We start from the raw sequence: 14,438 nt of genomic DNA on the forward strand, positions 1-14,438 counted from the left end.
TTGTTATAGTTATAGGGAAACATTTTTTTTCTTTTTTTTTTTCGATAAGAATTGTAGGATGATTATTAGATATGCATGTAGGTAATTACATTCTTGTAGAATGACAGATATATAATAGTACGTAGGATATTCATGATGAATTTCAGAGTAAAAATTGACATTGTATATACAAGTTAATTTTGTGGTATTATTATGTAGTATGAGAAAAGAGACCATAATACACTTTAAGTTTAAAGATTAAGTGTAATGCGATTCTTACAAGAACACTCTGCCTTATCATTCGAGGATTATCATTCAGAAAGGAAGATTCCTTCTTAAACGTCGATTCAACAGGGAACTATTTGAATTACAGATTCCTACTTTAATAAGAAAGGGTAACATTTTATAATTTGTAAAGTTCTATTAAAAACTATTCATCATTGACTAAGGATAGGATAAACACGAATAAAAGACCGGACTTTGTGTTCCAGGTTCTGAAATATCATCCTGCCAAAGAATCAGAGTTTTTCTTGAGTTTTTCAGAGTATGTCTTCTGCGATTTCTTATGACGAACATAGAAATTATCGCAGATAATTCATTGGTGATTATATCACCGATAAGCTATAGAATGGACGTGACATTTATGATCTACCGACGTCTTGCTGTTTTACCGACATTATTACTAAGAACTTTTATATCTACCGCTTCTCCGTATTTGATATCCGAGATTCAAGTATGTGAACGCAAGTTCTGTTGTCACCTCTGATATCAGCAGCCATCAAAGGTAAAATTGCATCTCTATATAAGCCAGCCTCTCCTTTACGATAATAAATAGGATATGAAAGGGTCTGTATCGATGGGCCTTGCGCCCTCATTTTTTAATTGCGAAATCTCTCGTGCGTTACTATTTCCAATGCGTTATTAATTCTTAGAAATTTTGTATACTACGAGATATACTAATATAATACGATGATAATGCTAAAAATTGGTTTACAGTAGTTATTTACATCCTTTATTGTTGAATATAAGGTATTGAATATAAGTATCATTATGCTTATTATAGAGAAAGTAGAATTTCTAGAGACAACCGTTGCCTCAGAAATTAATGCGATGTCGCTCTTGTCCAATCCCGCGGAAAGTACAGCCGATTAACGTATGCCCGAATCTACTCGTCCTTCAATTTTGCATAGACGGTCCGGCATACGGCATAAATCTTAAGTGACACCAAACACTATTCTATTTTTGTACCTGCTGCGTTTACCTCATCGGTAGATGGTATCATCAGTTGTAAGTTTAAAATATGTTGCTATCAGCTGGCATAGGAAATTGCATCTATAACAACCGATGGTACAACAGCTACTGGTGTCCAAAAATTGTTTATCTTTTAAAGACATTTGTTAAAATTAAAGTTGCAACTAGTGAGATTCATAGATCTATCCAGAGTGTTATAACAGAATTATGAGTATGTTATAAGCAAATTTTATACTGTGTATTAGACTTTAGAAATTACATTATAAATTTAATAAAGGAATGTGGTAAATAAAATGAGCATGATTTATATTTTATCGTATTTTAATAGTAGTCATATCCAAGAGTACGCCGCTGCGTGTTGCAAGAATCATTCTCCTCGTCTTAATTACGGCTTACATTACTATAAAACGATTAGAAGCCACGTATTATTTTCCCCCATCTTTTTATTTTTAAGATCGTTACATCATTTGCAAGGATTTCACGTATTTCTCTCAAATATCCTTGGGAAAAAGATTGCTTAATTGCTCTTTTACTTTCGTCGATGAGAGAAGGCCAATTCGACGATCGCGCAAAACGAACGACCTAGAATGTCGATTGGCTGTTTGAATTCAACTGGAAGAGAGGCGGAAATGCGAGGTTTCTCAAGTAACAAGAACGACTTTGAAAAAAGTGGAACAGATCTCAACAACTTTGAATTACTAACTGCTTTAACAAGTAACGATACTTGTGAATTAAACTTACGACAAATCTGTCATTTCTTCGACGCTCTTCCGTTCGTAACTAGTTGATCAAAAATCGTTTAATTCCCTTCTATCTACACGTAACAACGTCGTGATAATATTTCTGATTATACAAACGTGACTCTACAACTATCTTCTTCGAGTAGACAAAATGAACTCGTATTACGAACGAAAAATTATCTTAAAAGTCTTCTTCTTTTCGTGAACAATACACGAAACAATTCGACGAAAAAATGGCAGCGATAAAAAAGTTGAAAGCTCTCCACAAACGTAGCGGGATCATGGATCAGTAAAATGTGACAGGCTTTCATCTCTACGACAGCTTGTCTCGTTGTAAAAAAGAAAGCAATCGTGGCTGAAACTTTTTCATTTCAGCTCATCCTCGTTTACGGTAACGTAATAAAACACGTAGAAGCTTAGGACTCGTCGCTGGAGCTGTATAAAACTTGATCAAATTGTTTCAAGTTCACTGAGATATTTTTACGATTAATGTATATCAGGTCATTTTATAAGCAATACGTTCTTTTTTAAATTTTCATGTATGAGCAGCGTCAAAATTAGGATAACATATGAATGTATAGTGTTTAACTAAAAAACAATTATACATAGGATATTATTTATGTAATAATATAATTATATCTGTAAGAAAAAGAAGTAAATTTCAAATGCTTCTCCAATGCAATGTTAATATGATTTTGATATATCCTGCGTTAGCTCAGTCGGTAACAAATCAGTCATGTATTTCCCGTCACTTTTGTCATTCTCAGATACTTGCAATCTTTCTTTTAAGTTTTCTATTCCCCTTTTATAAAACTTTCATGGCGAGTTCTATTATATTAAACTCGACTCTTAGGAAGACCACATTACTTATAAAATGGTCGAATATATCATCTTCTTTTTATTGAATCTATTTTTGTTTTATCGAAGATTCGACATGCCTCTTCCTTTCCCTCTAAAAGAGGAAGCACGATGCGTTTAACATGTTTAAAGATTTGTAAAGTTTGGTAAAATTTGCGAATATTCAGCCCTATCATGTCGTTTCTTCCCTTAACTCGTAATCTATCGGATAATTTAAGAAGAGATTTCGATAGCGAACCACTAAGCTTACGAGCGTCGCACGATTAAATTTTAATTTGGCACTTGCATTCTTAAACATGATTTTTTCTCTCATTTTGTTTCACTCATCTTTTACGCGGATTTAGATATACGTAAGTAAATACATGTTCTTGTTTCCTTTCTTCTTTCTCTTATAAAGAAACACTCAAGAAAGTGTCCAGCCCTCTTTACAATATCTCTCCTTTCGTATATTCGTTCTTTTTGATTTCTTTCAGTCCATCTACGATTTTACATAACTCAGGCCTAGCTTCGTTTATCGTTACGTCGCTTATACATAGTCACGATTCTCGTGTGTTACGTCGACTGTCGCAAATAAAACTTTGCCTTTTTTCTTCTTACTTTACAATTGAAATTTCGAACGAAACCTTGGCAGGAAATTGTAAACACTCTTTATATTATTTTATTCGTAATTACACACGCCCGAAAGTTACACGTCACGTTGTAGGAAATAGACGTGAGTTTTTTAATAACGTTTACGATACTACAGGCAGACAGAATAAACCGTAATTTTGTTAGCTGAACGGCGAAGTTTGAAGAAGAAACTTCTGAATGTCATTAAAATTAACGATGCTCTCTCATCGGCGAGAATCGCAAACGGCAGTCGACGTGTTTAAATAACTTAAACGCGGAACACTTAACGAAAAGCATCGGTTTCAGAAAACTTATTCACACAGATATATATGTTCGACGCATACGTATCGATCTTTGCACGTATATAAATTCTAAGTATCAACGCGTTACGCTTCTTCCTTTGGTATTATTTTTCCTTTTATTTCTTGTTTTCATTTTTCTCTTTAACCATCTTTTAGCTTTTCCTTAGTTTGGCTTGTTTGCGAGCTCATAAACGTTCAACAACCCTATATACCCTACTAGACTTAATCGAATAAGTATAATAATAAAACGTGTAGTAAATATAATGTGTATGTATACACGTATATGTGTATAATATATATATATTTATATATTATATATTATATATTACATATATATATATAATCCTCATATATCGTGTATGTCGGCAAACGATTTAAATGTTACCTAATAAACGTCTCAATCACGTTACACCTTCCGACTAGATCGAAATTTATTATTAATATTAGTATTATTATTAGGGTTATCGTTCATTAAATATTAATTATTATTATTTATTTTTAGTATCGTTATCGCTAATTAATATAGAAATTTGGCGCATTTTTTTTATATCATTTGGCATGTGTATCGTTTCGCGACGATAAATAAATTCGTCGAATTTGAGCCAGACGAGCATATTGTATTTTTTCGATATATACCATTTATTATATATTTTATTTCTCTTTCCTCCGTACGCGCGCACAGAAATTTTTGCTCGAAATTTAAGGTCGCGTTAGATATTTTTATTCGGTATCGATGACAATATATATATAGAAATATTTAATAATAAAAACGTGAAACGATGAATTTCGATTTTTTAGATTTATCTCTTTTTTTGTATGTTTGTTTGTTATCTCGATATTTGTTTCCATCAATTTTTAGCAGCCAGGCGCGATTACCGGCAAACTGTTGTACATTCAGGGGGCATATTTTGTACATAGATATTCCTAGATACGTAATAACGTAAGCCTGCGTTATTATCTTTTTCTTCGTTTCATATAAAAAGAGGAGAAACAATCGGAGCAGTGACTTATTCCGTTACGATGTATTGTCCACAAATTATATATTTATCGTTCGCGATGGTTGTGTCTCTTTTCTTTTTTTTTTTTCTTTTTTTTAATTATCGTTATAATTAATATCGTGTTCCATCGAGAGGAGAACGATGATCGAATGAATCACATGAGATCGCGTTTTTCAAGTCGGAAACCCCTGCTCTTTGCTTGTGTTAAGTACGATCGAAACTTCGTGTCTGTTACTAGCAAGTAAATTCTTAACGATTTTACAATTGAACGTAATTGAAACATACAAAATCTTAGGGTTATTAACACGTCGTTTCATCATATAATATAATATAACGTTAGCGTTTCCTGTACACGTACATACATACAATCGATTACAATCTATTATATCGCCGAAGAACTTAATGAACGCAATATCAGACGTTGGAAGAAGACGCGTGAACATTTTCAGAAGCATATCGATGAGAATCAAGACCTTGGTGCAGATTTTCGGCGCGTTGAAAGTTTTTCGTCTTCCTTTTACAAAATTATTTAACGAAATTATTGAAAAACCAGTATTTAAGATTCAGCTCTTTATATACTCGTTTCTATTTTCTAATTCACGCGATCTTCTCGTTTTGAGAGTTTTCAGAGATCAAAGTACAGGCGTTAAACGTACACGCTGTACACGTTTAAGTACACGCGTTCCCACTTTGCTCTGAATTCAGCGTTCCCGATGGATCCTCGACACCTCGATGATTTCCGTTTCGTCAGATGGCAGAACAGGCGGATGTAAAGTCGTACTCGAAACGCGATATTCAGCTGCTACTGTATGGAACACGTCAATGGATGTGACAAAGCGTGGTCCAGCAGGATGGGCGTGCCTGCAGCCAATTCCGTTCTCGCATCGCCGAAATCTTCGTCGCAGTCGAAATAATTACTCTGGAAAAGAGACGAATAATGTTTCATCGTGATAAAAAAGTTGATATTTTTTAGTGGATTATGTTCTTTGAATTTAGTTAGAAAACGTGTGTTTATAAGTGACAGGGTAATTTGTAAAAGAAAAAAAGGAAAAACAAAAAATAGAAGAGGAAGAACTTTGGCGATGAGAAATTTTTGGTACAACGAGATCTTCATTATTCGCATTAATTAGTTACAAACAGGATAGCTGAATTTCTTGGATGTTACTTAGCTTTACTTAACTTTTAATGTTACTTAGTAAATCTAAAATATAGATAACCAGATAAAAAATGATTTGAATTGATGAAAATTTATTGGATTGTTAAATATTATCTGAAACATTAAATATTATCTCTTAGATAAGATATGCTTGGATAATAAGTCTTCTACTGTATTGAACTTCCGAGGTCAAAGCTTCTTGCCATTAAATTTCCGAGACTAAAGCTCTTCGACGTTAAATTTCCGAGGTTCGATCTTTGCGACATTCAATTTCCCAGGTCAAAGTTTTTTCAACTTTTAGCCTATAAGTTCAAAGCTTTTCGTTATCGAGTAATTCGAGGTGGCGAGCTTTCCGACATTAAGCTCTCTAACAAAAAGGGCTTTAGCTGTGTAGTTAAGCTAACCATTAAAAGGTCGAAGGGTCTACCCTCGGAGGTGCACGCAAAAGAAAATATTTAACCTTGGAAGTTCAATGCCAACCAGCGTCGGCCTTGGAAAGCAAACTCAATGTGAAAATTCTCTGACCGTAAATGCTCGAAAATACACAGTTTGCTTTGTCACGGGCTGAGAAATACGTGAACTAAAAAAAAGCTAACAGTCTCATTAACGTCTCCGCATATGTATATTCTATCGCGAGTAAAAGTAAAGGAAGAGATTTCTCTCGTTAGTTATTCCGAGATTCCATAAACAAGCTCGCACACCTTGCGAAATTTCCGGTGGAATGAAAATTGTAGTAGGTTAACCGATACGCAATAAAATTTTTAATTAAATTCAGACGCCAAGTTTCCACGGTGCATTTTCTTTCATTGGTTTTCCGAAACGAGAACACCAGCTGATCGCGGTCGCGCAAGCGGAAAACTGGGGCAAAGAAATATTTACGCGTTTGGTCGAGAAAATGGCTAATCAATGGGAACCACCTCGCCTCGGTTATAATTGGTACACCGGGAGCTTTAGGCAATTAGTTCTAAAATCGAGACAATATCCTCTTAATTTTCAAGATTATACTCTCTGACTCGCGCTAATTGCACGCGTCGCGTGAGTGAGTTCGTGAATGGATGCAATTACGCGTTGTAATTTCCACCATTTCGAAAAAAGAACTAGAAGAAACTGAACTTTTATTTGGAATTTTTTTAACTTGAAGAGATACCATCACTATAAAAATTTTTATATCAACGAATAAAATGAATAATAACTTGTAACAAATTAAAGAAAATTTCTGCGTTTTCATTTTTTCCTTTCACTTTCTACATTACGTGATATATATTCTACTTGAATAAATTGTTACCTAACTAAACAATAAATGTATCTATTTCCAATGAAACCGGTCTCGAATTTTAGTGCATTGTATCTTTTTTACAAAATCCTACAAGAGGATATCTTCCTATTATTAACTATTAATACAAAAGACATTTTTTATGACTATGAAAGAAGTTAATCCTGAAAAGGTTAAAGAAATATAAATTCATGTACAATGGAAAAATATCGTCGAATTTATATAGCAATTTGGAGTATCACTTTTATTACGAAAGAGTGTTATAGTGACCCTAAAACTGACCGCTGTAATGGAGCACGTACGAACATTAGTTCAGCGTTAAAATATTTTACTACCGTCTAAATGTACTTTAGGAGATATATGTAATCTTGACATAAATGCTTTAATCAAATAGTATAATTTTTATCATTATAACTAGAATGATATCTCGTTATAATCACATTTGTGGAAACTAAAAATTAAGTAAAGTTGAATTCCTTAAAAAAAAAGTTCTATAAAATTTCTAACCTCCACATACGAGATAATTGTTATTGTTTGATTTGTAAATTTCATAACTTTGTCACATTACGGATACACATTTTATTATATTAAATTATGTAGAACATATGTGTATTTACCTGACAATCGATGCATGGGCAGCTATCGGTCAACGAACAGGTAAGACCAAGAATCTCGACAGCTTCTTTGTACAGTTCCGCGCTCGATTTCCGTTGCCTTGGTGGTGTGGTCGGCGCACTGACTGTACCCGATGGTCTTCTGCCTCTCTTCAGCCTCGAAGAGGACTCTCGAGACAAGGAGGAGGTCGACGTCGATCCTCTCCGCCGATTGTCACTGGTGAGCAACGCTCGTCCCGCCGGCGAGGCGAACAGTTGCAGCATGTCCATGTCCTGCAGTCAAATATTATCAATTAGTCCTACAAATGAAATATTCTAATCGTTGAAGATATGAAAGTTGATTTTAAGACGATAATAAGAGTCATGAATTTTCAAAGAATCTTTTTAGGAGTTTTATAACCACAGTAACCACATCAGCATAGGAAATGTGTATATATGAGATCGTGAATAAATTCGTGAAGAATAAAAATTTTCTGCAGAGCAATTTTTCTCCTGAAGCATTATTTTCTCATATAAAGTCGCCCATGTACTCTGGCGCGTTTATTGTCGTAGTTACGAGTAGGGACACAGAAAAGTACTTTTCGATACCAAGATATATCGGAATTTCTATATGCATCTACATATACGTTTCATGTTACCAACATAAATTTCGAATATACTACTATTTTATCTCTTCAAAATTTTATTCACATTATCCTTCTTTATATATATTTCTGCATCGAAGCGCGTATAAAATAAATATCGTTTGTATGAAAGTTTCGTGCTTTATAGCGCCATTTTTTCTACAAGAATGTATCTCAGTCTTCTTTCTTTTGGAACCGTTAAGAACATGTAGGTAATTTTGATAATATTAATATTGTATCTTATCGAAACCGAAATATGATTTTCGTCAAACTCCTTTGATCCAATATTTTTTAAGTATTGTTATACTATTTTATTTGCAAAATCTTACTCGCAATGTTTTCCCTGTACATTTGTTTATATTAAACCAAGTCTAAAATAAATATCTTTTTACAACTATTTGCTGATTTATTTTACCCGATTTCTTACAACATCTGAACTGTTTAAGCAAGCAGTTAAACAGGTAAATTGGTCGTTCACTAAAGCCTTGACAAAATCCTTAATCATTGTTGAGCATTCTTAACTTCAAAGGGTCGCATCAATAAACTCGAAGGGGTTGATTGGCTTTTGTTAAGGGTGGTCGTGCTCCTTTTTGCTCGTCTGCATCGTTGACTCTCGTTAGTCTACCACGATGGAAGTTGTTCGGTTGCCCCGGAAGGGCATTATTCTCTTAACGAGGTAAGACGTACCCGCAAGTACCTCCTCTTCTTTTCTGCTGTCTCGTTCGTTTCATATTGGCAAGAAACTCTTTGAGACTTTCCCACCCGCGAACACGCCCCACGGGCGAAAGGGATTTTTCTAACGATGCCACGACGAGCGTCGTCACGCCGAAAGTTCCGTGTCCCTTTTCCTCTTTTTTCTACCCGACACTGGGAGAAAGAAGCGCCCGAAAGAAATTCTCTGCCTCTCCGGTGGATTATCAAAGACGAATGTGACAAGCTCTCCGCGAGTATTCCTGTCCTTTTGAATTCTTTGACGCATCGGATGGTTCGAGGCGATTAGTTTTACGAGAAAATGTACGAAAGATACTCCCCTCTCGAAAGATATTTCTTTAAGAAATTAGAATAAATGTGAGAGATATTTTAAGTCTTGGATTTGCGTTGTACATCGAAAAATTTGCAATATTCATTATTTATCTATTTGTTGTAAATTATTTGGTCCCTCTGAGGTATAATTCTAGCGGTTAGGTCCGTCAAATAAATCCGTTAAATAAACGTTAGACTTAAAACGAGACACTGAATCGCCAAAAAGATTTAAGGTGTCAGTGAACTTGTTAGCTACATTAGATAATCTAGTGATACCAGTTGTCCAAACAGGGAGGTGTATGGTTCATATTATGGACGTTAACATATGTATAATATATTAGTATTAGCAAGCATCGTTAGACAGTAAACATATCCATCAAGTATCCTGTGAAAGTAAATCAAATCAGTGATAATCCTCCTATGATCCAAGCTTCATATTTATTGCAGTATTCGTACAGTATTAAAATGTTTATAGTAGGTTTTTTATTATTATTATTATTTAATTTGTACTTTACAATTTGTCCAGCTGGACATGTTATAGTAAGTGGTAGAAATTATTTGACCAAATTTGTAGGCAGCTTGTCCGTTTGCATCGTTGCACTGTTTTAAGCTATCTCTTGGTGTTTGGCCCGTGGAAAATCTTACCAGGAAGCCTAAAGCTTTTTTTGCTGAGCATATTTCTCGAGTCGTGTGATCGGAAAAGGATAATGACGAATCATTTTGTTACCCCATACGGCGCCCCATACCATGTTCAAGATGGCTGCCAGATATCTAAACACTTTTATTGCGGACCCTCAATGACCTTAAAGTCCTATCATGAATCTTCGCATTTTCGTCGTTAAGGTCCTTCAGACCAAAAAGTATGTTTTTAGTTGAAGTACTCTTTAGATTTATTGTCCATTCCAAGAAAACACGGGAAAAACGGTTTTCCTATGTACAATACCACCCACGGGGAAGCTTTGATTGGAAGCGACCAGAACCCATCCTTACCCACCAGCCTTTTTCTTATCCAGTTAGAAGCAATGACCGTTACCCTCACTTTCCCAGCCAAAATTTCCATCAACGAATCCGATGGTCCCGTGCGTTAGACACACCCATCAATAGCTTTCCTCCGCGACAACATCGTCACCGAACTTCATTGGTTTTTCATTCGTTGACCAGTCAATGTCTTGACTGGTTTTTCGTACTTACATCAGTCACCATCTCTTGAATGGTTTCCCGTACTATTTACACTTCGCTGAGAATACATCTACACGCACCACACGTAACTACTTATATCTACAAAGTTGTTGGAATAAAGTGCATATTTTAAATTGTTAACCAAGTGTTATCATCAGTTCAACCACCTCTATTATCCTAACCGAAATAGGATCGACCAATTCGTGGCGTCGATTATCAAACCGTAACGGGAATTTACGACTCTCGTTGGCGCGCTTCTTTGCGATCGCGTCTCTCCGCAAACGATCGAACACATTTAGATCACCAATGGAGTTAATAAAAAAAGGTGAGTGTCAGAAGGAAATAGTACAGAGTTGTAAGAGAGAAATGTATGACATTGCATTTTCTAATATTGAGGAAAGATTAGTTCTGTTTAAATCTTCTTGACTTTGAATAACTTTAAATGTTCATAAGAATTTTTTTCACAGTTTTTAAGATGACAGAATTCTTATTTTTTTTCTTAAATATTCATGTGTGATGTTATACTTTTTTTCTATCCTGAAAATTTTTATACATAATGGATTCGATGGTTGCTACTTCGCCCCTAAGGAAAATCAGCTCTGAAATATAAAGCAGCTACGGTAAGTCAGCTCAAGAAAGGGTAACGTGAGCCCCGGCTTCTGTTCAATTCGTTAATTAGCGTCGGTCCAAAGGTGCTCGCGTAGTTCTTTCACTAATTTCCACCTCGAGCTTCCACTGAAATTAGGAATTACAGCCACTTTAAACCGTTTTGACGCCAAATGAAAAGAATCTGTGCAATTTTCTGCGCAAAGAACGGCATCGAAAAATTCGACTCGCGGTTTATAACACGCTGAAAACTGTGGTAACACCTTGCAAAGTTTAAGCCTTTGTTCTCGATAAACGTGCAGGCTGGTTGATTGGAATTTTGCGATGAGAGGCAAGCGTGCTTAATTATCGACGGCAGATCATTAAAAATCCACCTCCTGGTTGCCGCAACGCGGCACTGTACAAACGATCGTGAGTCAAGGTACTACAACGCGAATGCAGGAGCCGTTTCGCTGGAAGAAAATAATTGGAATGATCCTGACCTCATGTGCGAAGGAATTCGTCGAGGAAGACGCGGTGGTACTTCTATGCGTCGCGGTAATTTGAAGGACCCGTTAGGAAAATTCAGTGACTCATGAAAATATTACACACCTAAACTAAAAGTACTCCTCCATTTTCGTTTTATGGAAATTTCTTACGATTTTCAGAAAATTTCGAAATAAGAGATAATATAAAATTGATGAAATTTTACATTCTAATAATTAAGAAAAATTTATTAAGAATGATAAAATAGTGTGACTTTAAAGGTGATACGTATGTTTGAGATTTAGAGTGGCCGTCAGTTTATGACTCGAACAGCACATCTCTCTTTTTTGGGAAAGTCTGAAGTGCCTGCCCCCCCCCCCCCGAGCTGTAAACTTTATGACGCAGACATCATTAAGAGACTAAAAAACACCTTAAGTGCCGATGGGTCAAGACATAAGCAAACAACTGGCAATACCAGAGGATATGCACCCCCGAGAGTACAGGTAAACCAAAGAAAATCCAGAGACGGAAAGTCAGGATGTACGGACGAGACGAAGCTGTTGGTGGAGGGAATAGCTACAACAGTCTTCATCAGAGCGTCGTACCGTTCGTTTGAGACTCCACTGTATTCAGTCTCAACAAGATCGTACAACCGTCGTGATCAGAACGTCAAACTCTTCGTGTATATTGAAAGTGCAAATAAAGTATCAAACGATACTAACACTCGATATATTCAATTTATCTCTACCTTGTGTGTTAACTCATTGAAGGTCCGCGATATCAACCGATCGGTTGAACCTGACCGATCGCTATTTAGTTGAGAATTCGCAACAGCATATAAAATTTTATTTTGGCGAACAATACACAAAATAACGAAATTAGATAATCTTGCGTTAAATTAGATGAAAGTCATTTTAATTAAATATACACAAATTCAGGTATATTCAGTTAACAGCAAAACTCCATTTATCTGAATACATATATGTATAATGGAATGTACATATAAGAGAACTTCGCCAATTTTCTTCACTACCTATTATTTCTCGTTCACATAATAAGAGCTCACATTCAAATAAGTGGATTCATGCAGCGAAAGCTCAGTTGATAGAGGATTAAATAAAATTCCGTTTGAATAAATGGAATTCAGATAAATGGAGTTCTAACATACTTCAGAAATATGTGTATACAACTTTGTATATATGAACGTATATTTTCACGAATAATATAATATTTTGATAACATTGTAATGTGAATAGTATTCAAAATCAGATAATTCGCTCTGCTAACGAGAGATCTTCATTAATGCAAAAAAAGCAATCAATAACCGACTGCTAATTAATCCAACGCACATCCATCTGAATGTTACATCATTAAACAGCTAGTTACACATAACAATTTCTATACGAATCCATCATATGCAATTATGCCATCGTGTTGGTATAAGGTTTGAGATGCGATCATCTCTCGCGGAATCGCGAAATCTCAACGGAATCGTGCAATCGAAGAGGGCATGGAAAATACAAGTCGGTTAAAAGGCTTTTCGCCCCGGGGGTACGAGACTTTCCAACTATTACCAACCATAAACGTTCGTGAAAAGGAGGATGCGCTTTTAGAGCTTGGTTCACCAGCGTAGAATCTTCGTTGGAAACGATTCCGCTGCTTCTCCACGAAAGGGTTTTAATGCATTCCCCGCTGTTTGCTTGTGAAAGAATCGAGGAATCGTAAAAGCAATTCAACGGTTAAGAAGTTTTCGGTGATCTCGTGTCGATTTCTCGTAGAATTTTAGCAGATATTTTGCGAAGGAATTAACCCAATTGCGTCGGATATTTACTTTTCTAAGTCTGCCCGTACGTATCCTTTTTAGAGCAAAAATTAAGCTTGAACAATATAAATTTTCATCTTTATTTGAAATCGAATGAAGGTTGTAATGTATAGTAATGACAAGAGGGATCTTAGAGAAGACGATAAATTTCTTCTGAGATACGTAACACTCTAATATAATCTGATACATATAGTACTATTAAACATTATTTACGCTTATACCAAAATTTATATTTAATTATTTTCCAAAGCATTTGCCTACGTAAACTAAAAAAGAAAAGGTTTATCAAATTTTGGAATAGAGAAGGAGATACATAGATATAGATATTGGAATTTCAACAACTTGGATTCTATTAGTCATTCATTCGGTTTGGAAATATTGTTTCAAGCTTTTGGGCTTGCTCTCATTAGACAAGTTATTTGCCTTGAAGTCATTTGAACTCAAATGACCTAGAAGTTGCTTGAGTTCAGGCGATTTGGAACGACTTGACTGATCTAAAGGAAGCTTAACTCATTACGAAGAGGCATTGAAGTACTAATTGACTTATTACTTTCACTTGCTTTCTAGATCAAAGGACACAGAATGTAAATTTAAGTTCCACGGTCTATTCTGTATCTCTAATTTCACGCAGAATAAATGATTTTAATATTTCATGGCGATAAGCCTTGATTAAAAGATTTTTGCACTGAAAATTTGCGTAAACTTCAACTTATATGTATAAGATTGCTCATGGTATTTGGAATCCTAACAATGACTCTGGCGGAAAGTTTCTCTTCATCAAGATGGAGGAGCGGAATTCTTCTTTAGCCCGCGGTGCAAAGAGTTAATATTTGGCTGGCTGGTCAAAGTTTAAGTCGTCCTGGGGCGAACTCGCCGTACATTTAAGTTTTATAAGCGCGATTCTACGACGTTGGGGAGCAGACTCGATTAGAGTTGAAGC

General features: G+C 35.4%; 1 protein-coding gene across 4 annotated transcripts in view; it reads right to left on the bottom strand.

Moving 5' to 3' along the window:
- Positions 1–1,533: 1,533 nt before the first annotated feature.
- Positions 1,534–14,438, bottom strand: part of LOC139991286 (uncharacterized) — a 141,431-nt gene continuing 128,526 nt past the window's right edge. For 3 of the 4 annotated variants that reach the window (XR_011800777.1, XR_011800775.1, XR_011800778.1), the window contains 3 exons: positions 7,784–8,053; positions 2,742–5,656; positions 1,534–2,684 (listed from right to left, as the gene is read on the bottom strand). Coding sequence is in view for 1 of the 4 variants with exons in the window: in XM_072011244.1 (XP_071867345.1) it covers positions 5,540–5,656; positions 7,784–8,053 (387 nt within the window). In the remaining 3 variants the exon portion in view is untranslated. Of the gene's footprint in view, positions 5,657–7,783; positions 8,054–14,438 lie in introns of all 4 variants that reach the window. The other variant, XM_072011244.1, reaches the window with a different exon arrangement.

This window comes from Bombus fervidus, chromosome 10 (assembly GCF_041682495.2).
Source record: "Bombus fervidus isolate BK054 chromosome 10, iyBomFerv1, whole genome shotgun sequence".
NCBI lineage: Eukaryota > Metazoa > Arthropoda > Insecta > Hymenoptera > Apidae > Bombus > Bombus fervidus.